Genomic DNA, 22,328 nt, shown 5'->3' with positions numbered 1-22,328 from the left:
CGACATTCGAAAGATCCTTCTATTTTAGAAACTGTGTGCATGGTGGAGCTTCTTGAGGGCATAATTTATAAGCGCTCTGATTCTTAGAAGTCTATTTGCCATATTCGGTTGCTCTAGCTCTTCTAGTGTAATAGCTAGGTTTTTCGTTAACGAATTCTGAGGACAAAAAGTGTAGTGACTCATATTTTAAGCCAGCGGTGTCCGAAAGCAATATATAAAATATTTTTTCCTATCACCTGGGGGAAAAAAGTATCCATTTTGGACACCACTGCTTTAAAAAAACAGCTTATAAAATTATGTGTGGCAAATATGTTGACTTTAGCTTTTATACTCCAAATTTAAAAGTGTCTAAATTTGGAGTCTCTAGTACTTATAGTTTAAGCTTAATCTGTTGTTACTCATTTGCTTATACATATGGAAAGGATCAACTTCAGTGTGCGATATTTGGTGGCTCTAGCTCTTATACTTTCTCAGATTCAGGTGTGCATACAGATACTGTCGACTTGGCTGTTGATGCTGTTCAAGAATATATATATTTTCCTTTTACATTAATTGCAATACTGATTAAAATATTTTTGGTGTTCGAGATTTTTTTTTGATACACTATTATAATTTTTAAGATATTTCATTTAAAATCAAATATTAAAGAAAGCGTTAATTTTTATCAGTGAATAAATACAATATACCCTTGTACTTAACAATTAACGGGTATAAAAAAAAGGGAAAAATAAGACAAAACATTTACCCAAAGGATCAACTCGATAAATAACTTCCGGCATGACGGGCCGCGTCAGCAGGCATACAACAGCTAACAGCCAGGCGAATCTCCTCCAGCCAGCGCTCCAGGAGCTCTCGTAGTGCACGTGCCGGCATTTGCCAGTCAGGATAAGGGGCAGAGTCCGTGTTAAGGGTTGGGGTTGGTGTTGGGGTTGATATTGCCGGCGCTGCTGCCATTGCAGATGCTGTGTGGGATTGTGCTGCGACTTGGCCATTGCCACCGGCCAGAGTGATGTTATTGTTGCTCCTGTTATTGTTGTAGTTGTTGTTGCTGTCCTCGACTGGTTATGTGGGTGTGTGTGTGTGTGTGTGCTGGCCAATATTATCGTTGGTTAGCGTCTGCTCTTGATTTGATGTTCTTTATGGTCGATTTTATTGTTCGCCCTCAGATTTGGCAATTTGCATTTTTTGCAATTTTCATACTCTCTCGTATTTTATTGTTATCATCAGCAACGGCGTCGATTGTGATGGCTTTTACAACTGGTCAATATACTCGTATGCATGTTCATATTCATACGGTTATTCATATTGTTATTCATAATATTCGTATTCATGGATTTTGTATCCTTTCAACTGCTGCAGAGCGTAGGAAATAAATATATGAAATGAATATTGTAATTTTATTTTGTTTTTATTTTTTATGCCACTTTATTTCACATGCATTTTTATTATTAATAAATTTTATTATTATTTATTTTACTTCTGCACTTATTAGGTTGCACATTGGCTTTGTTATGTTTTCAATTTGTTGCAGTTTGTTTGATTTTTTTTTATCTTCTTTTTGTTTTGTTTGTTGCTCTGACCGTAAAACAATTAATTATATTTCACAATCGCTTTTCCCGTTTTTGTTATTTTTTTGCGGTCTCCTCTTTTTAATTTATGTACCAGCCATAGAAAAAAACATGATTTCAGTACTGATAACTCGATTATTAAATAATGATAAAAAAGGGACTTTCATTGGCTTTGAACATTCTTTTTTTTTTTTTTTTTGGTTTTTTTGTTATTTTTGTTATTTGCTTAATGATGATACAAATTATTGAATTATTTATTTTTCGCAATTTCGCGGCACGCGTCTTAATTGGGTTTGGGGTTATTTATTGAATTCCAAATTAATTTTAAATTAAAACAAATTCGCCACTGAAATCACATTTAATTAGTTCGGTTAACAATTTGTACACTTTATTCCCTTTTTTTTTTATCAATTGAGCATAGAGAGCGAAAGCGGGATTAAAAGCAAAAGCCCCCAGCAATAATTGTTTTCATATCCCTCTTCAAAAGTGCCCCTTGGGATTATTTTTATCATAATACTGTATAATTCTGGTTAAATTATTGTGTTTCTAAAATATTTGCAATTCGAATGAGTGGGAAATTCGATTAGTTGAGAATGCGATAATCATGGGGTGATGACAAAAAAGTTTTAATTGTTTGAATTCCAAATCAGTTCAAAAATTACGAAGAGGGTTTTTCACAAAAATAATTCACATAGAAATGTACACAGTTAAAAACTGAAGAGTGAGATGAAAGTTTAGACATTGATTTGGTAATAAATATGCATATTTTTCATTCTTTATTTAAAGATTAATTTGTATCTAATGTTTGATATGCAGATGTTTGTCTAATTTATTTCTTTTTGGTTATTTTATAAGAATTGAAAATGTTTTTAAAATATTGTGTGTTTTTTATTGTGAAAAAAAAAATGAAAATTTATGCATGATAAAAGATTTTCTATTTTTTCAGCTGGCAATTTTCCATAGGACTTTTTGAAAATGCTGCTACTTCGATTTTTGCCACCCAGGAACTTTAGCATTCAATGATGTTGATCAGACTCAGAGCCTTGGGTGGCGTTCTCTGACTAGATTAAAAGTACACAAAAGGTATCAATTGTGTTCATTTATCCATGAAATTCTAACATTGATGTGCGGCAAGCCAGCAAGGAGCAAACGAATAACCCGTTTGAGATGAGTAATGGCTTCTATTCACACACACACCCAAAACACCCAAATTCACAAAAAAGGCATACTTACAAACTAAATGCGTGTGTGTGTGTGTGTGTGTAAGTATTTGGCCCACAAATTGTAAACTGCTTTCGAGTTGGGACTTGCGAAAGATGCGAGAAGTATGACAAAACATTCATTAACTGACACTTGCGGACGGCTGTCCAAGCAGTCGGGATGTGGAAGCGGATGTGGATGAGAAGGAGGATGTGGTTGAGGATGAGGATGAGGATGTGCATGCTGTCCCGCTGGAGTGACGGCTGAGCACAAAACTGATGAAAGCTAAACCGAAGCGTAAGTAAGGGAATGGCAAGTGGGGAAACACAAGTTTCAGATCGGGTTGAGTATTAAGCGAGCAGAGACCAAACAAATCCCTTGTTATCCTAAGAGCTATGAGTAAGTACGTCAGCTTGAACAACACCCACAAGCACTCACACACTCACACACACACTCGCACACACACACTGAACAACCTGCACATGTTTAGCTGCCCTGGTTTGAGGCTGAAAAATGCTTCTTTATGTTTGGCTTAATGTATTTTCTCGGCGTTTTCTTATTGTTCGCCTTGCAAGGAAGCCCAAAAACCGCAAACTTTCTAAAGCAAACTTCATATTTTGCAAACTGAGCGGAAGGTGCACCCCCTGCCCTTACAACAACCCCAGCCCTGCAACACTCAGTGTAAAACGCTCGAGACCCTCAGCCGCCAGTGGTTCCACTAGTGACACCATTATGTTTTCTAGGGCTGCAGCAATAAAGGCATCGACGTCAACGTCAGCTTCACACAGTGGAAAAAACGAACAAATTTCACAAAATACATGGAAATTATTTAAATTATGGCATTGTCGATTTTCAACTAGTTTAACATGAGTTTTTTTTTCAATCCATCGAGGTAGTTACATAGATTTTCATGACTATTATATTATATATTTATTATATTATTATATTTGCATCAAAATTGGAAAATCTTTTTCTATCATTTAGTTTTATTACACTTTCCCCTTAACGCATTTCAAAAACTTCATAGCTTTCCCAATTTTTTTGATATTGTCAATTTTTCCATTCTTTCTATTGACGCTTTTTCAAAAATTTTAAACTGTAACAGCTGTGTCAATTCTTATCCGATTTTCATGTGTAATGTAAATTTTTCATAATTTTGGCCATTTTTTTAAATCTGCAGCAAAATTGGAAAATTTAATTTTTTTGCATTAGAGTACATTTTTTTCATACTTTTTATCACTGTCCATACTTTTCCCTTGAAGCGTTTTCGAACACTTTATAACTTACATAACTTTCTCAAATTGTAACCGATTTACATGCGGAAAGTCAATTTTTTTATTTTTTAGCCTCTACTTTAATTCTGCATCAAAATTGAAAAATTAAATGTTTTTGCATTAGAATAAATTTTTTTCATACTTTCCATCACTGTCCATTTTTTCCATACTTTTCCCTTGAAGCGTTTTCGAACACTTTATAACTTACATAACTTTCTCAAATTGTAACCGATTTACATGCGGAAAGTCAATTTTTTTATTTTTTAGCCTCTACTTTAATTCTGCATCAAAATTGAAAAATTAAATGTTTTTGCATTAGAATAAATTTTTTTCATACTTTCCATCACTGTCCATTTTTTCCATACTTTTCCCTTGAAGCGTTTTCGAACACTTTATAACTTACATAATTTTTACAATTGGATAATCAATTTTTTTATTTTTTAGCCTCTACTTTAATTCTGCATCAAAATTGAAAAATACCATTTTTTTATATATTTTCTATGACTTTAAAATTTTTGTATCGAATAAAATATTGATATTATGATATTTAATTCGATACAAAAATGTTCAAAAATAATGCTAATTAATATGAGATAGATTGGCTGTTTTTCCCACTGTGCCTGGACGTTGACGCAAGTCTTTGGCGCTGCCTTTGTATCTGTATCTGTATCTGAAGCTGACTCTGACTCTGAATCTGAATCTGTCGGATGTCTGACGTGCCGTCGCAGTTTGGTTGAAGGTTCTTGTTGTGGTTGTTGCATCCACCACTCACGATGATGAACTTTCAGCCAAACTTTGCTTTATGGCTTTTCAATGTCTTTTTTTTTTTTTTGCTGCTTCTTTTTCTTTTTTTGTGTGCATGAAAATTAATATATATACCGAATATTTTAGCTTTCATCTTGGCCGAGAGCATCCGCTGGCGCTAAGAGGGTCGCCTGGTTTAGACGTGGCCAAGACTATTCGCATAGTTTTGTTGGCTAGAGTATTATGAACAGTTTTGGGTTTGCGTACAGTTCAGTTATTTATTCGTTATTTGAATTTATTTAAGCGTAAAGTTGCGCTCGTAATTTTCGTCATCTTTTGTGCTCAGTTCAATTTAGTGGAAAATTGAAATCATATTGAAATTTGTCGGTCAGCGAACTTATCCGCGAAACGGACCACGGAAATTTCAATGGAAATATCAAAATGCCTCGCTATTTGCTTTTTATTTTCAACCAATGAAATCAATTGCACTTTCAACACATCGCAGAACGTGGTGAAATTGTGTCCGTCTACCGCAAAAACACGAAAAATACAGAGGAGTTCAGATAGAGGGAGAGAGAGAGGGACAGAAAGACAGAGAGACAAACAAACAGTTAGGCAGTTGGACATTCATCAGTGGTTTTTGTACCGCAACCAGCTGAAAATTCGGTTTATGGTCGCCAGTTGAATAATTTAGCAAATTGTTTCGAACCGTCGCAAAATGTAAATTTGAATTAGACTTTACTCACTCACTGATTCATTAAACTCACTACATGAACTCATCTCTAGTTTGGGCCAATTTTGAACTAGTCATCAATTCAAAATACAATTGCCAAATTGAAATATGTTCTCAACGGTAAACAGTTCGTGTAACTGATTAAAGCAGATTTACCTAGTTGCCATATTGAAAATGTATATTTCATGCACACGAATATGTGAGTCGTAAATCTGTCTCTCTCTCTCACTCGCTCTCTCCTTGTCTGGGCCAGGTCAAATTGGCCCTAAATCTGAAATACAAAATTCATACTCATACTCGAATTCACAAACTGTGATTGATAGCCTGTCCTTGCCAGAGGATTGTGAATATTGTAATTCCCTTTAGTTTTTGGTCCTGCTAAACCCTTGCCTATATAATATGTTCCCATCTCTTTATCATCGTCCTGTGTTGTCGACACCAGTGTGTTCGGCTAAGATAAATGCACGCTTAAGGAATCTCAAGCAGGCTAAATCAAAATTATGGCTTAGTGTCAGCTCTGCCAACAGGGATTGGAAAGTTTGTGCTCGGTAGCCTCTGTTTAAGGGGAAGAAAGAAAGGCGAAGAGGGGAGCAGAGGAGAGCAGAGGAGTGCAGAGTCAGGTAAATATTTATTAGCTCAATAATTTGGCAACATTTCGCAGGATTAATGTGCAAATTCCAGCCCCATAAATTATTTGCAGCCGTATTCCTAAATTTTATTAAATAAATAAAATGAAAAAAGCCCCCGACGCAATCACGAAAAACAAACGTGTGTGTGTGCGGATGTGTGTGTGTGTGTGCGTGTGTGTGGTTGTGTTTGTGTTTAGGGCAACTTGGTGTACCGTTCTTTTTTTTTTCCTGACAAGGACACGCAACCATAATAAAAACTTGTTGAAAAATTTACGAGCAGCAGCGGCGTCAAAGGACAAATCGGACAAACTGGCGAGCTGGACCCACGTGATCAACCGCTGCCCGGCCGCTGGTCACGTTCCGGTCCCACTGCCAGTTCCTCCCACTCCACACTCCCCCCTGCCTGACAGTGGCAGTCCCACTTCCGGATATGGGCGTGAATGTGGGCTACTGAACGACATGGGCGTGTTTATTTGTGTTGCGCCCACCGCTGAAAAGTTTAGTCGTTGTACGTGTCAAAAACTTTTGACAGTGCAATGGCTTCTCGACTTAAGAAGAAGAAGAAGAGCAAGTCACCAGCTGCAGCATGGGACGCAGCTGCGGGCCTATTAAATGGGCCAAAGAGCACCTCACGGAGGCCAGAGAGCAGCCATATTCCTTGTACTTCAATATCAAGTAAAAACGTTATAACAAAGAGAGAGCTAGACAGTGAAATTCTCGAGATCTGTTCAAATAAATTGCAAAAAAAAAAGGAATTTTGAAATAGCCAAAAATTCATAATAATTACAGTATTATAATAAAATGTTTATTTGCAAAAAGAATAACACAACCAGAGCTAGAGGCACCAAATGTGTTAATACAATTTTAGAGTTTTAAATTTAGAGAAAATGAGAGCTAGATGCAGCAAATCTGAAATTAAAATATATTTAATCTAAACTTTTCAGTTGTTTAAACTATTTTAGTGAGTTCTACATTTCAAAACAAACTTTTCTTGGAGAAATTCACTCTTTCATCGGTCTCTAAGTTTTTTTTTTTTTTTTTATTTTCAAATAAAAAGATTGATCAATTAAACACACAAATAACGACTTTACTTTAGTTTAATGTACTTATTTTTATATGAATATAGTTAATAGTCATATAGTGTCAACCCCTGAGAATATGAATACAAAAAGAGTATTTAAGTAAAACAGACTCGTTTTTCTATATCGGCCAATTTAGCCCATCCTATTAAAGGTTCACAACAGCCTCCTTGCGACTGTGACATACATGGCCACAAAATGATTATGCTCCTGCACTACCTAGTATCTCAGTATGAAAATGAAAGAAGAAATGTCAATGGTAATGGGACTGGACAAAGTTAAGACAGTGAGTAATTTGGTTAGCGAGTCTCGTACAACTTTCATTGGCAACTGTAGCTAGAATGTGTTATTAAATAATGTCTGGTACATGTGCCATACTCTCCCTACATTCATATCCCGATTTCTCCCCTTTTCCTCATCGACGCCTCACGAAAATCACAAGAAGCCACGTGACAGGACGAAGGCGTCTTCATTCACTAAATAATTGATCTGGGTTCGTGCAAATCTCGGAGCATCTGTGTTTCGTGCACAGCCGGAATATTAAATGTGGTCTTCAACTAATATGGGTGTGGGGCCCAATGTTTGATGAGGATACGAGCATAGTTAGCCCACAGTCAAGTCATGTTGGCCACAATTGCTTCCTTTTTTGCCTTTTTTTCGATTATTCACTCTGTTTACCTTGTGCACTTTTCCAGGTATTCTATTCTCTATTCAAGCTCTGGCTCACCTTTAATCTCTTAACCCGTGGCTGAGCTTAAAAATCTGATGCTATTCAAGATTTCAGCAAGTGAACCACATTTTTGTTGCTTCTAATTTGAACTATAGATGAGTTTAACCTATTTTTAGCGGTTATGACAGCTCAAAAGAATATACTAACACCATATTTTTCTATTTCCATTTAATTTTGTAATACCCTGCAGTACTAGAAAGCTGAAAAAACAAGGGTTGTTTTGTAGAAATAAAACAACAAAAATCTCTACATGAATTTATGAAAATATGGAAAACAATGGAATCTTGGAGGATCTATAGGACGAGTTTTTTATGTTTCGAATAAATGTTCAGAATTCAACAATCTTTTTAAGTAAATTTATGTTTTTATCTGTAAATAAATTTAAATGATTATTTTATATGACTTTCTATTTATTTTAAAAACAAATTTACTTTTAATAAACAAATTTAAAATTTTGTCAAATCTTTTAAAAAATATTTTTACATTTTAATGCAGCTTAATTGATTTGTGATTTGAGATGTGTGGAACATTTCTAAAAGTTTGTTTTTTGTTTTACTATAATCCCAACATTCTATTCTGAAAACTTCACAGCAATCAGATAATAAACACAAAAATTATACAAGCATGTTGTATCAGTAGACAGGGTATCTCCCAGTTGAGCACTTTCGCTTAAATTGCGAGTACTATAACTTTTTGCAAATACTTAAGCAAATACTGATAAGAACAATTCTTAAAAGCGAAAAGCAAAACTTTTTCATGCGTAAAAGTTAAGCCACCCAAAACGCCCAAATTGGAACAGGTGCCCCGTTATTTTGTTAAGTGTAGAGAGCTTTTTGGAACACCTAACACATATTATATGAGAATATATAAGTAATAAAGTGCGTATGCCACAAGAAGCTAAATTATATACAGAATACAAGTACAAAAAAATGGAAAAAAAAAAAAAACAAAAACCGAAGAAAAAAAAGAAAAACAAACGAGTGAAACTTAACAAAAAGTGGTTCGTGGTATCAAGGGCAAAAACATACATTTTCCGCTTTACGACGGCATTTGGCGAAAGTAAAATGAAAGGGGCTTTCAATGGTCATAGTATGGTTGGTGATGGTTGGATGCTATGGATGCTATGGATGCTCTGGATGCTATGGATGGTACTGGGTAGGATGGTCGATGGTCATGATGGAACTGAAGCTGCGCAGCTGCGAGCAAAGAATTCAATGTGAAGTCGTAGTTGAAAGAGCCGAGCAACGTTTACGATGGATACGAAGCGACAACGTGGAGAGAGAGAGAGGAGTAGAAGAGTAGAAGAGGAAGAGAAAGAGGAAGTGGTAGTGGAAATGGCAAGCATACGCGGACGGTGAAATGTTGGCTCTGTTGAAGGCAATAAAATGAAATTACAACTTAATTGTCATAAATAATTCAGAAGATTCCTTGCCTGCCTTTGGAGTTGGAGTTGGAGACGCAAAACTCTGCGTTGCGAAACGAAATCAGAGCAATCCCGCAAATAACCCCCTCTCTCTCTCTCTCTCTGTCTCACTCTGTCTCTGTGCTGTCCACCTTCTTTAGTGGCGCTCAAAGCTTTACGAACATTTTAAAGCCAGCTGCTACTTTGAGTAAAGGAATTGCTTCACGGCAGCTGCAGTGGCAATATTGCGTGTTTTATTATTAACAAAGTTAATCCCCTGACCTAGTTAACTCAACTCAACACACACACAACAACAACACACACACACACTCGTTGAGTAAAAGAACAAATACAAACAAAATGTAACCGACACTGATGCTCATAGACAAGCCGCAGTACAAGACGTAAATAAAATATTAGAGAAACAGCCAGAAAGGAAGAGTGAAAGTGAGAGAGATGGGGAGAGATACGGGGAGAGAGTAAGGCAGGGGAATCCCCAAAATAAATAGCTGATTAGCGCATCAAATTCAGTGTCGCGGATAAAAGTCAACTGCAATTGATTACATTTAATTATGGGCCTCAAATTGCGGGTTAACTAAAGTCAAACAAACTCATTTGTGGTCGTTTCAAAGATGGCCTAAATGCCACTTAAGGCCAATAACATTTTTTGCTATAGCCTTGTTGATTTTTTTTTTTTGTTGAGCTAAGCTATCAGTCTAGAAATCGGACAATTTGCTGTTGGAATTAATACAAGTTTTTGTTTAGAAAAAAAATAGAATTATTTATTGAAAATATTGTTACTCTGCCATGTTTTAAAAATCTCAAAGCCCATTCATTTTAATGTCTTAACATTTGTTAATATATGTAGGCTTAAGAAATATTCGGAGCAAGTTCCCTAAACTAATATTATAAGAAACCTGCTAACCTAGTTAATTATAAAATTGATTTGTTTTTATTGAGCTAAGCTATCAGTTTAGAAATCGGACAATTTGCTGTTGGAATTAATACAAGTTTTTGTTTAGAAAAAAAAATATAATTATTTATTAAAATTATTGTTATTCTGTCATGCTCTAAAAGTCTCAAAACCCATCCATTTAAATGGATTATTAACGTATGTAGATAAAACTTTGTTTAAGAAATATTTGGAGCAAGTTCACTAACCTAGTTATTTATAAAATTAATTATAAATAACTAATCTAGCATTTTAAGTGCATAAATAAATAAATTATTGAATTGATTATTTAATTGTAGCATAAGTAAAGAGCATATGATTTTAAAACCAATACGTCAATTGAATAAATACGTCTGCTGAATCCTTTCCAATAATTCGTAGGCTTGCAGCCTTGATTGTCAATGCATATTGTGGGTAAATTTGCCGAGCATAAACTCCGGGCTGATGCCGTGTAAACAACAAGTAAATAATGGTAAATTAGCAAAATGACAAAAGTTCTTCAACAATCACACACACACACACACAGACACACACACATGCGCCTGGCTTGTAGGCCCTTAAATTGAAGGCGGTTAGAGAGAGAGAGAGAGGGAAAGGGGAAAGGAGGGCAGGAAGAGCGGTTCGGGGTCCTGATTGCCAGTTAAGAATGTGCAAACAAGCAAACAAAGCGTCGCGACAGCAGGGACTGATTGTGATTGTAGAAAGCAGGGGAGGCAGAGGGGAGCAGAAAAAGAAGGAGCAGGAGAAAGAGCAGGACTACGACCAGGAAGGACCCATAGAAATGAGAAAAACTGCTTACGAAAACAAAAAGAATGTATATCATGTGTTCGATGCGTCTCCAAAGGGAACATATAATATTTCTATGCCTTTTCTGGCCAATAAACCGCTTTTGGGTTGGCCAGGGAGTGGCCAAAAAGGGGGTGGGGAGAGGAAGACACAAAACTGAGGCCTTTAAACAGTAACACTCTGTTGAGCAAACAGACGAACAATTTATTTTGCTTTTAATAATAATAAAAGAGCCGAAACGAAAATGAAAACGAGAAAACCGGAGAAAAAGTGCAAGGCAAGTGAAAAACCGGAAAATGTATAAATGCCCGCCGGACTTCGATGTGAAACTCCGACTCCGACGCCGACTCCATCTCTGACTCCAACTGCGACTCCGACTCCGTTGGCTCTGGCCGTATATTAAAAAAATAATGTAAATATTCGTATTCGTATATCCACAATGAAAGAACAACAAGACAAAAGTACTATAAACTTCAGAAAAAATATCATATATATGAGTGGGTCAAGAATGCCTGACTAGAATATACCCACTTTAAAATAATATTTACTACAATGTTTAATCTTAAGCGAATATTGTTGTTATTATACAAATCTCATTGTTCCTCAAATGTCTGAAATTTAATTTTGGAACTAATTTTATTAATAAAATTAGACTACAGTAAATTAATAAATATTAGTATGTTTTATACAATAATGAGTTTATTTATAAATTAAAATGAATTCAATTCAAACATTTTTAAATTGTAGTCTTTAAACACATATTTTAATAAATTAAATAAATTAATTAATCTCATAATTTAAGGAAATTAATAAATATTTGTATGATTTATACAATAATGAGTTTATTTATGCATTTTTACGTAATGAATTAAGATGAATTCAATTCAAAAATTTTTAAATTGTAGTCTCCTAACACATATTTTAGCATTTGTAGTTTCTGGAGCCAAAAAATATATGAATTCCTAAGTGTATGTAAATATCTTTGAAATTTAGGATGTAATTTAAATTAAAGTACAAAATCAGAGATACTTTTCTTTGTATTTTCAAGGAGCCCCAAAATGTATGAGTTACTAAGTGTTAGGCAATATCTTTGAAATTTTGGATGTAATTTAAATAAAAGTACAAAAGACAAAGAAATACACAAATAGTTTGTTAAATCAGAGATATTTCCTCTTTGTATTTTCAATAGAAAAGAAATCTCAACAGAGAATTGCACGAATAACAGTGCAATGTTATTATTGTCAACATGTTACTCTAAGTTGGTATTATGCTTTGTCTATTCTACTAAAGGGTATAGCTTTTCGACTACCAATTTTATTATTGGTGCACATGCTACACGTAAATCAAGTTTCGACAAAAAATACCAAATGAATAAGCCTTTTTTGTTGCTTATATTTGCCCCATTTTCAACTAATAAAATTTATTTAAAAAATATATACTAAAAGTAAATAGATTGCCTGGTGAAAATCTGATATATTTTCAGTTTATTTGACGTAAAAGAAAATTTATCTTGATGCTGTGTTAAATAAATAGTTGAAGCTGCTTTTAAAAGCATTTACCTATTTTGAAAAATTGAACAGCTCAATTATTTTACTGGAGGTCTATTTAATTGTGAAATTGCATTTGTCAGTTGCATGCTGAAATTATACAAAGTTGTAGTCGAAGTTGTTGATAGGAAGAGGGGAGTGGAGAAGGCAGCTTGTAATTAACCAAAAGTTCCGGAAAATCTAAGCAAGTAATTAACTAAAGCTGCGCTGAGATTCCAATGTTGCCCAGCAATTTAGGGCTTCCCATTTTTTGGCCGAGTATTTTCTCATCTTACGCGATAAACTTGTGATAATTTAATTACACGGGCAACTCGAAGCGATGTGGGAAAGGGAAAGGGAAAGAGAAAGAGACAAGTGGCACTCTGCTGCCAGTGACAGAGACAGAGAAAGAGATAGAGTCAGTGAAAGAGACAGATAGAGTGAATGGCAGTGCTTGAGTTACTGCGGTAAGTGGCAGCAATGTAAATTACACGTATTAATATCAATTTATAATCCGAATCTGAATCCAAAACCAAAAACACCAAAAAAAAAAAAAGGGCATACAACAACAAATAAAGAAAGAAAGAGAGAGTAGAGAAAGCATCCGATTTTTGCAGAGTCTGGATGCTGACGATGATGCTGCAAATCCGTGATAAATCCTTAAAAATTACTTTTAATTTCGCAGCGGAGAATGCAAAGCCTCGAATTGATGCCTCGTCCTGCTGCACTGAGAAAGCGATGGGAACTTGGAGTATGGGAGAAAGAGAGAGAGAGTGGCAGATACCCGGCTATCCAGTCAACCAATTGACTTTGTCTGCTGCGTGAATCTTGTCTCAGTCTGAGTCTCACTCTCAATCTCCTTCCCAACATCAGACTGTAGACCAAGAAGGGCCGTGTCTAGATTAAAATAAGTCGAGCGATGAAAATAGATTACGCGCGTATTTTGCGAATGATGCGGCCCAGCAGAGCAGCGCTGTCGCTGTCGCCGTCGCCGTCGCCGTCAACAGAGGCGTGAAAAATCCCCCCAATTTAATTTCGAGTTTTCCCAACAACGCGATGCCGTCCCTTTGTTTGATTAGTCGATTTTGTGGACTTTGGCGCTAATTGTGCACATCATACACACACACACACACACACACACACACACACAAGAGAGAGAGAGAGAAAAGAAGAGAGAGAGTGTGTGTGTGTGTGTTCAAATTGCATATAGACTTTGTTAAACTGTGCGTACACAGAGCGAAACAATTTGAAATTTTTACGCAAGAAATCCATTTCAAAACTTTGAAAAAATTATGTTGATTTGACATTTTCTTCAAGTAAAATTTTCTGCTTACGTATACTTTATTTAAATACGCATCTGACACTTAGTAAACATATTGATCATCAGGCATGCTTATAACTAGCTGGTAGAAAAATAAAGAAATTAATAAACACTGGTAGTAGTAAAATATTCTAGAAGCTCGCCTTTTTCTGTCATTTTCAAACTGTATTGAAAAATGTTAACTACAATAACAATTGATTCCAATTGGATTTAAAATAAAATCGAAGCAAATTTCAAAGAAATATATTGTTGATTGCAATACTGAATTTATTTTACTTTATCCAATAATTATTTTTTGCGTGTAAAACTTCAGCATATAAAAGAAATTTATTTAATTAGTTAAGATGTGCTGTTTAAACCATTTTATTCAGTATTAACAGCTTTTATAGGATGTTTTTTAATTAATTGACTCAAATATTTTGTACTAATTTTATTTTACTACTTTGATGCAAAGAAACTTGAACTGCATTAGTGATGTTAATCCAAACTTAGAATCGAGTTTTTATCGAAATGGAATTGCACAAAAAAATTTATCGAGTTGTCGATAAAAGATCGAGTTGCAAATATCGCTTTCACATCACTAATCTGCATAGAATTTTATTAAAGGATTTTTATTCTGCTAACAAAAAGTACATGACAAGATTATATTTTTTTTTAAAAAACTTGCATTTTAGAATATTTGTTTTTTTGGTGTGTGTGTGTGTTTGTGTTAAGTTAAAAGAGGCAGAACCAATGCGGCATTCGCTTATGCTAATCAATTTGAGTTGGCTAACATACACACACACTCTTACTACGCACAAACTCTCACACACACACATGCAATACTGTGTTGCCGTTATTTTTGCAATATTTGCATAATTGCTTTTGTTGCTTTCGTTTTGTCGGCTTTTGTGCTCGGTGTTCTCGCTGCTCGGGTATGTGCCAAATATTTGCACAGCCCAGCCTGCCTCTTTCCACCCCCCTGTGCCCTTATCACTTCATCCCCTTCTCTGCCCGCTCTCCGCCTCCGCCTCTGTCGCTGCCTCTGCTTCAGTCTCAATCTCTCGCTGCCTACGTGAACGCCTCCGGGTTTTGTGGTCGCGCAATTTTTGGCCAATTTCACAAGTTGCACTCGCGTTGTCGTTGTTATCGTTGTTGCTGTTGTTGCTGTTGTTTGCTGGTTGGTCCTCGTTGTGGCATATACACATTAACATATTATAATTAGCACGTTTCCACTGTGCCGAGCAGTGGCGTATTTTATACGCATTGCACAAACATATACATATATATAACAACAACTGCCGCAATGCGATTATTGGCAGCATTTTGAGGCGACGCCACGGTGCGGATTGTGCCACGGATTGTGGCACGGCCAACGACAACGGCAACGTCTCGGTTTCGGTTTCGTTCTCTTACGGCGTTTTTGGCGCTCCACTTTTTCGAAATTCGCGACCGCTTGCCAAAATAAAAGAACGAGCGAGTTTTTATTTTTTTTTAATATTATTTTTTGTTGGCATCCTCCCGGCGTTGGCCTTCGAACGTGTCAACAGCATCTGTGGTAATGCTGATGTCACGCCAGCAACAACAACAACAACAACAGCAACAACAACAACAATGGGGAGAACAGGAACATGAGCAGCACCACTTACAGTGGGACCAACAAACAGCAAACACCAAACACCAGCAGACACTAGACTTCAGACTGCCAGACACTTACGACGCGGGGGGCTGTCGGTGGGGAGCAGCCATCACGACGAGCATCCGAAATGAGCTCACGAATCTGTTGTTGCAACCGATGTTGCGTCGCGACGATGTTAACGTATCCACTGGTCCCGTTAGACTGGCGACTGCCTCAACACACAGCAACCAGCACACAACATGCAACACAGCGCACAACACACAGCTTACAGCACACGGCTGAGCAGGCGCCACAAAGCAAGCAACACTCGACAATAGCAACAATGTTGCCAGCTGAGCAACGGCTCGCTCTCTTTTGTTTACACTCTCTCTCGCACTCTCTGAGAGTGAGCAATCATTTCAACCCTACCAAACAGCTGATAGTGTCGAGATCGATGTAAATTTTAACAAAATAAACTGAATTTCGAACTAAATACTAATATTTATGTTTATAATGTTTATATATTTATATTTAACATAACTTTGTAAATAAATAAAACTAAATTTTTCTTTTAAAATCAAAAATTTTTTTTTATTATTTTCTAAACTTTAAGTATTTTAATTTCAATGATGGCCAATTTATTTAAATTATTTTCATTTGAATTGTTTTAAGAAATATTTTTGCATTGTCTGTCCTTTATCTCATTTATAAAACAATGTCAACTATTTTACATTTTCAGCATTGAAAATATAAAAAAAAATATGTCAAGCTTTATACAGTTTATCAATTTATTACAAATACTCATTTTTTAATTAAACTATAAGTATTTCAATTTCAATAATGGCAAAAAATACTTTAACAAAAAGGTCACTTGATTCGCCATTCATTTGTTTATGATTTTTTGCAATTAAAAAAAAGGTTTTTAGCAGTAGTAAATGTATTACTTTATAAGAAACCAAAAGATTTTTTTTGTAATTTTTTTTAAATTTAAAGTAAAAATATGACAATTTAAATAATTAGATAAGTAATTTATCAAAATAAGTACCTGCTTAGAGTTTAATTAAAAATTTGATAATTTTAACATAACTCCCTAATAATTAAAGAATATATCCTTCTTTATCAGAAATAATATCTGTTTTTTGACTTGTTTTTCCGGTTGTTTTTATAAATAAATCTAAATATTTCCAATATGTAAACTGATTCCTAGATTAAAAAAACACCAAAAAGTCAAATATATAGTTAATAATTAATAAAAAATATTTGATTAATTCGATTCTGCTGGTGATTATGACATTACTACTACTATCACATAATTGACAGCAAGTAATTGTTGAAAATGCGCTTAATATTCTGCATGTTGCTAAGAATTGTTCCCTCGCGCTTTGTATGTTGCTGGCCACATGTTGCTAAGCTGAGCGCACAAACGTGCACAGAGTCTAGCAGATAGAGAGAGAGAGTGTGTGTGTGTAAAACTCTTATACGCAAATGCGCAACACATGCGTTTGTTGTTAGTTGTTTGTTGCTAGTTGTTGGTCATTTTCGCTGGCCATCGTTGGCCACGTTGGAGGCGGGGGCTTTGAAGACCTAATTTGATTCAAATTTATGTAACTATTGACAACAATAGAGTGTAGACACAGGCTCTTATGTCTGCTTTTTGTTTTAGGCCATATATTGTCCTTTTTTAGGCCGTGTGAAAAGTAATACATATAAGTAGTCTACAGCAGTTTGTTGAGCTCCCAGACAATGCAACTGAACTATTCCAAAATTCAAGAACAAAAGAGGTTTTAATTTTGCTCTAGGGTTAAGTACTACATGACATCTGCATATGAGAGAACGAGTATATGCACATTTAAATGCATAATTTTTAACCCGCTATTACCCGTCTTTTTTATATTTTTTATTGATGTCTATTATTCAGTGTTTTCGCGTGACGATTAATTGGCTTAACAATTAACGGCAAACTTTTTATGTGGAGTTTTCGAATGTAGCTTAATATGGATTTTTAAAAAATTACAACTTTTACTCAGGACAGACAGGGGGTTAATATATCAAAAAAAAAAATATATATATATATTAAACATGAGTTGAAATATGTACAAAGCGAAATTTATTCAAAGTTTATTATCCATTTACCTTCTTTTAGTTGAAGAATAGTATATGGAAAATTTTGTGTAGTAGTTTTTGCAAATAAGTTTAATGTGGATTAGAAACAACTAAAACTTTTAACTAAGCCAAATTTTTCCAAAAAGATTTTGTTTGAGTAGTTTTCTATTAGCTTAGATATTTTTGATGCATTTATTTTTCTCCCTCTAAAAGTGTAAAATGAAATATTGAATAATTTGTGGTTAAAATTTTTGTAAAAGTACTTTACAAGCTGTTTAGAAAATTGGCTTAAAGTTGATTTGTAACTTTTCACTAAAAGGGGTGAAATTTATCAAATAAAAAGAAAGATTAGAACTTTTAAATGCCACATTTTGCCATTTATTTTCATCACTTTATGTTATGGATGTATATTGAAAATGTTGCACTATTTGGTTAATTACAACTAAAGAGAAAACTAGTGTGACAAATGGAAATTGCAAGCTCTCGCATTGATTGGCAATCACTCAGAAACCACGATGAGATAGACTCTTAATTAATTTGAACGTCACCTTTTACTAGCACTAGTTGATTGCGCTTAAAGATGCCCTTATAGATATATACGCCAATATCTGTGTGCACGTATGTGTATGTGTGTGTGTATGTGTTTAAGTGTGTGGGGATTGCAGTCAAATAACCGCACTCGAGCTACATAGAAATGGAATCATGTCTAAGCAGTAGATTCTCATGACAATCAGAAGCTTGCGGGCATTTGCATAAAACCAAGATAAATAAATTTCACATGCAGACGGACAGTGTCAACCGCAGATCGACCGGTTAAAGGTTAACATTCTCCAACGTCTCTTTCATACGTTATACGTATATATATTGAATATATATACATACGATATATACGATATATATATGTATATATTGAAGCCGTAGGGCAGAGGTCTGTTGTTTGACTCGATTGAGCGTCATCGATTAAATCGTTGCGATGTGATGCCTGGATTGAAATTTCTTTATCCGGAATCTGAGTGCTCAACAATTGTGATTCGGTTACACGTGTGTGTGTGTGTGTGTATGAGTGTGTATAAGTGTGTATGAGTGTGGCGTACAGCTTTAAATTGCGATTGACCATTTATTTGACCATCAGATCGAAGTAAATACATTCCTTACATACTTCAACATACAAGGTTGAGTTGTTAACTTATTAAACACAGTAGAAAATCGCGACTGTTTAAAAAATTTACAAAAAGTTCTGCAGTGAAATCTATCAGCTGATGGCTGCTTAAGTTTTGTGAAGTACGGTCACACTGTTTCAATTTGCCGCAATTGCTGTCAAGCTATTTAACACATTAGAAAATCGTCAATATTTTAAACAATTTATAATTTTGTTGTGTAGTGTAATCTATTAGCTGATGGCTACTTAAGTTTCATAAGGTAAGGTCACACTGTTTAATTTTGGAACAGATTTAAAGAGAACACCTTTAAGAACTTTACTCTTTCAACAGGCAAAACAAATTAAATAAATGGGGTGAAGAATTAATTTTAGCTCCAATTCTAATCTTTTTCTAAATTAAAATAAAATATATAGAAAATAATTGAAAAACTTTAGAATAGATTTAATTGAAAATTCCATATGATGAGAAGTAAATTTATTTCCATTTCAAAAAGTTTTGTTTACTCACTCACTTAGAGACTTATCGGCCCACCCTCGTTTTGTATGCTCTTTTAATGGCAACTTTTGTTAAAGGTAAGTTGAAAAGTAACCCTGACTAAGCGTAGAGGTCGTGTTCCAGTTGCACAGATGCGTGAGGCATAAACGAGCCTAAATCGAGGCTAAATGAGTCCATGTGCAACATGAGTCGACGCGTTCAATCGCGTCAAATGCTGTTTACAGTTTGCATATTTATTCGTATTCGAATTAGTATTCGTATACGTAAATGAAAATGATTATTCCACAACACGGCAGCTATTTAAATGTACATTTTGTATAAATTATGTTCGGTAAACAATTGTACGTGGATGGGGATTCCCCAGCTGCCCTCTTTACCCCTTTACCGTGTAGTAGATGCCCTGGAATCGAGGGTATCTCTGGTTGTCGCTGACTACGCATCGTTTATCTTGGTGAAGCGGAAATTGCGGTTGAGTTCGCGCTTAAAACTTTGTTGCCAACTGATTATCGCTGACACGCCGAGAGCTTCTGCTTCAGCCAACAACTTCAACTCCTGCCACAAGTTGCAAGTATAGCTTACTGAATTTATATGTCTGTCTGTCTGTCTGTCTGTCTGTCTGTCTGTCTGTCTGTCTGTCTGTCGGTCTTTCGCTGCTTGTGGGTGGTTTTTTTTGTGCCCCACATTTCTCGTCTGCTGTCAGATGGACGACGAAATCAGAATCAGGGAGCCAAACTCTTTGCCAGGGAGACGTCAGAGCTCGACAGTTTTTGGCGATAATTAATCAAGACCATCTGCATTCACAGGGCGTAAAAATGAAATGTCACAATAAAACCATTTGCGAGTCCTTTCCAAATGGACATGCACACACACATACGAATAACTCGCAACACCAGCGACAATTAGCTTTTGTCAGAGGCCATGACAAACGGATTATACAAACGCCTCAATCATTTTGGCCCCAAAGAAAATAAAAATACAAAGCAAAAAAAAAAAAAACTGAAAAGGACGCGACAAGAAGTCAGTGTTATGCCTAGCAAGCGGATGTCCTGCCAGACGGCTTAATAAACGCTTTACACCGAGAGAAAGCCTTTCTAATTGACTTTCATTTTCTTTTTGCTTTGACTGCGCTGCAAAATTTGCAACATCACACTTTTCCACTTGGAGGCGTGACTTTTTCGGCAACTTTTAAAACAATTATCGCTTTAGTTTTACTATAGAGCAATAAAAACTTACATTAAGCTTTCAGCAATCTAACATTAAACCATTAATTTTCTGAAACCAGACATTTTTAAAAAGAGCTGAAACCTTTTTAATTTGTTTTCAGCAAATCATGGTAATATTTTTTTAATTTCCAAAAGTTTTTTTTTCATTCTTTAATTTATATTTTTATATTTTCATTTTATTTCTTAACTTTTGTTTGTTTTAAATTACAAGTAAGTTACAGCTAAAGAGGAAGAAAAATGCCTTCATTCCACTGAAAAGTTTTTATTCGTTTTTTTTTTGCGTTTTGAAATTTTACACATTTGTTACTTTATTAAAAATGTAAATTGTACAGTCAACAAATGTACATTTTATTATAATGGAAATAAAATGTGGGAAAACTTAGATGTTAAAACTTTGAAGTGAACATAAAAATGATTTTCACAACATTTTTCTAGCTGCAAGTTTTAGTGAACAACAAAGTTTTGTTTTTCAAAAAATATTTATTTATTCATTAATATCTTTTTTGTGCCCTTTCTTTTCTTACTTTACTCCACTTCTCACTTTCGTCGCAAATGGAATAAACAAACACAACTCAAAATGTAGATCTCAATTCTATTCCAAGTATTTTGTCACTTTCGAAGTAAATTTATCTTTCAAACTTGGCATTTTTTTTATAGCCAAGTAGTTTGAGTGTATTTCTCCACACAAACACAAACACAAAGACATATGTATGTGCGTATAAAATTCAGACAACTGTTGTTCTGTTTGGCCAAAGCCAGAGGATGACGCTGAGAGAGATAGAGACAGAGAGTAAATGGCAGAGCGAGAGGCAATCGTTGTGTAAATGATGAATCTCCCCGATGAACTTTGGCCGCATAGAGGTCTCAGGGCGCGACACTTGTAAAGCTGTCACAACATTAATCAAATCGAGAGTGCAAAACAAATGCATGCCATAAATTTACAGTTCAGTCCCTGCGGCCAGGTCAGGTCAGGTCAGGTTAGACCAGGCCAGAATAACCAGAATAACCAGAGTGAAAGTGATGAACCTCATCGCCAGGACACGTGACAAATATACTACTAAATTCGCAGGTATTCGCATATGTTTGTTTCTGTTTACTACTACAAAGTGGTAACATACAGTTAGTCATGAAATACATTTGACAAAGAAAAAAGTTTATAAATATGCTTTCTATTTATTTTTTATAAACTAATAAATATTTTAATAATTTTAGCATAATTTAAAAACTATATGTTACTACTATAAAAGAAGAAAATCTGAAACTTTCATAAATATGTACAATATTTTCGAGTTTAAGGGCAAGATTAGGTTTTATATTCCAAACTATTTTTAAATTTTCCTTGATTTTTTAAGTCTATGTAAATATTTAATAGAACGATTGCTTACTTTTTTAAGAAAGTAATTTCAGGACTTCATTTTATAATAATTTTTTGACTCTTTTAAAATCAAGAGAAAATAAAATAGTAAAATATTGAAAAAAATCGAACATAAGATTATAGTTTAAACATAATTTTAGCTCTTTCAAAATAAAGTAAACATATACAAATTTACACAGTAAATAAAAAAAAAATACGAACTTTATGTAATACTTTTATTTTTCCGAATGAAGTTTTTCTTTTTGAAACAATAAACGCTATTAATTTTTTTTGCAATATAAATTGTGGGAGTATTTTCTTTGTCAGAACAATTACTTGACTAACTGTGCATGCATATACGTATGTATGAGATTGTGTATGTCGACGATCGGCAGATTGAGGCGCAAGGACATTTGGCTTTCCGGTTGTTGAGCATCTCGTTTAATGACGCA

General features: G+C 34.8%; 1 protein-coding gene across 1 annotated transcript in view; it reads right to left on the bottom strand.

Annotated features, from left to right (window-relative positions):
- The window catches only part of LOC117789526, a 40,305-nt gene extending 24,514 nt beyond the window's left edge, over positions 1-15,791 (bottom strand). Inside the window, exons 1-2 of the mRNA XM_034628557.1 lie at positions 15,573-15,791; positions 746-1,353 (exon numbers count right to left, since the gene is read on the bottom strand). Of these exons, the coding sequence (XP_034484448.1) occupies positions 746-992 (247 nt within the window). The 5' untranslated portion in view covers positions 993-1,353; positions 15,573-15,791. The remainder of the gene's footprint in view (positions 1-745; positions 1,354-15,572) is intronic.
- Positions 15,792-22,328: the final 6,537 nt, after the last annotated feature.

Source organism: Drosophila innubila, assembly GCF_004354385.1.
Source record: "Drosophila innubila isolate TH190305 chromosome 3R unlocalized genomic scaffold, UK_Dinn_1.0 2_E_3R, whole genome shotgun sequence".
Taxonomy (NCBI): Eukaryota; Metazoa; Arthropoda; class Insecta; order Diptera; family Drosophilidae; genus Drosophila; species Drosophila innubila.
The sequence above is the reverse complement of the archived record's forward strand: the minus strand, read 5'-3'. Positions and strand labels throughout refer to the sequence as shown.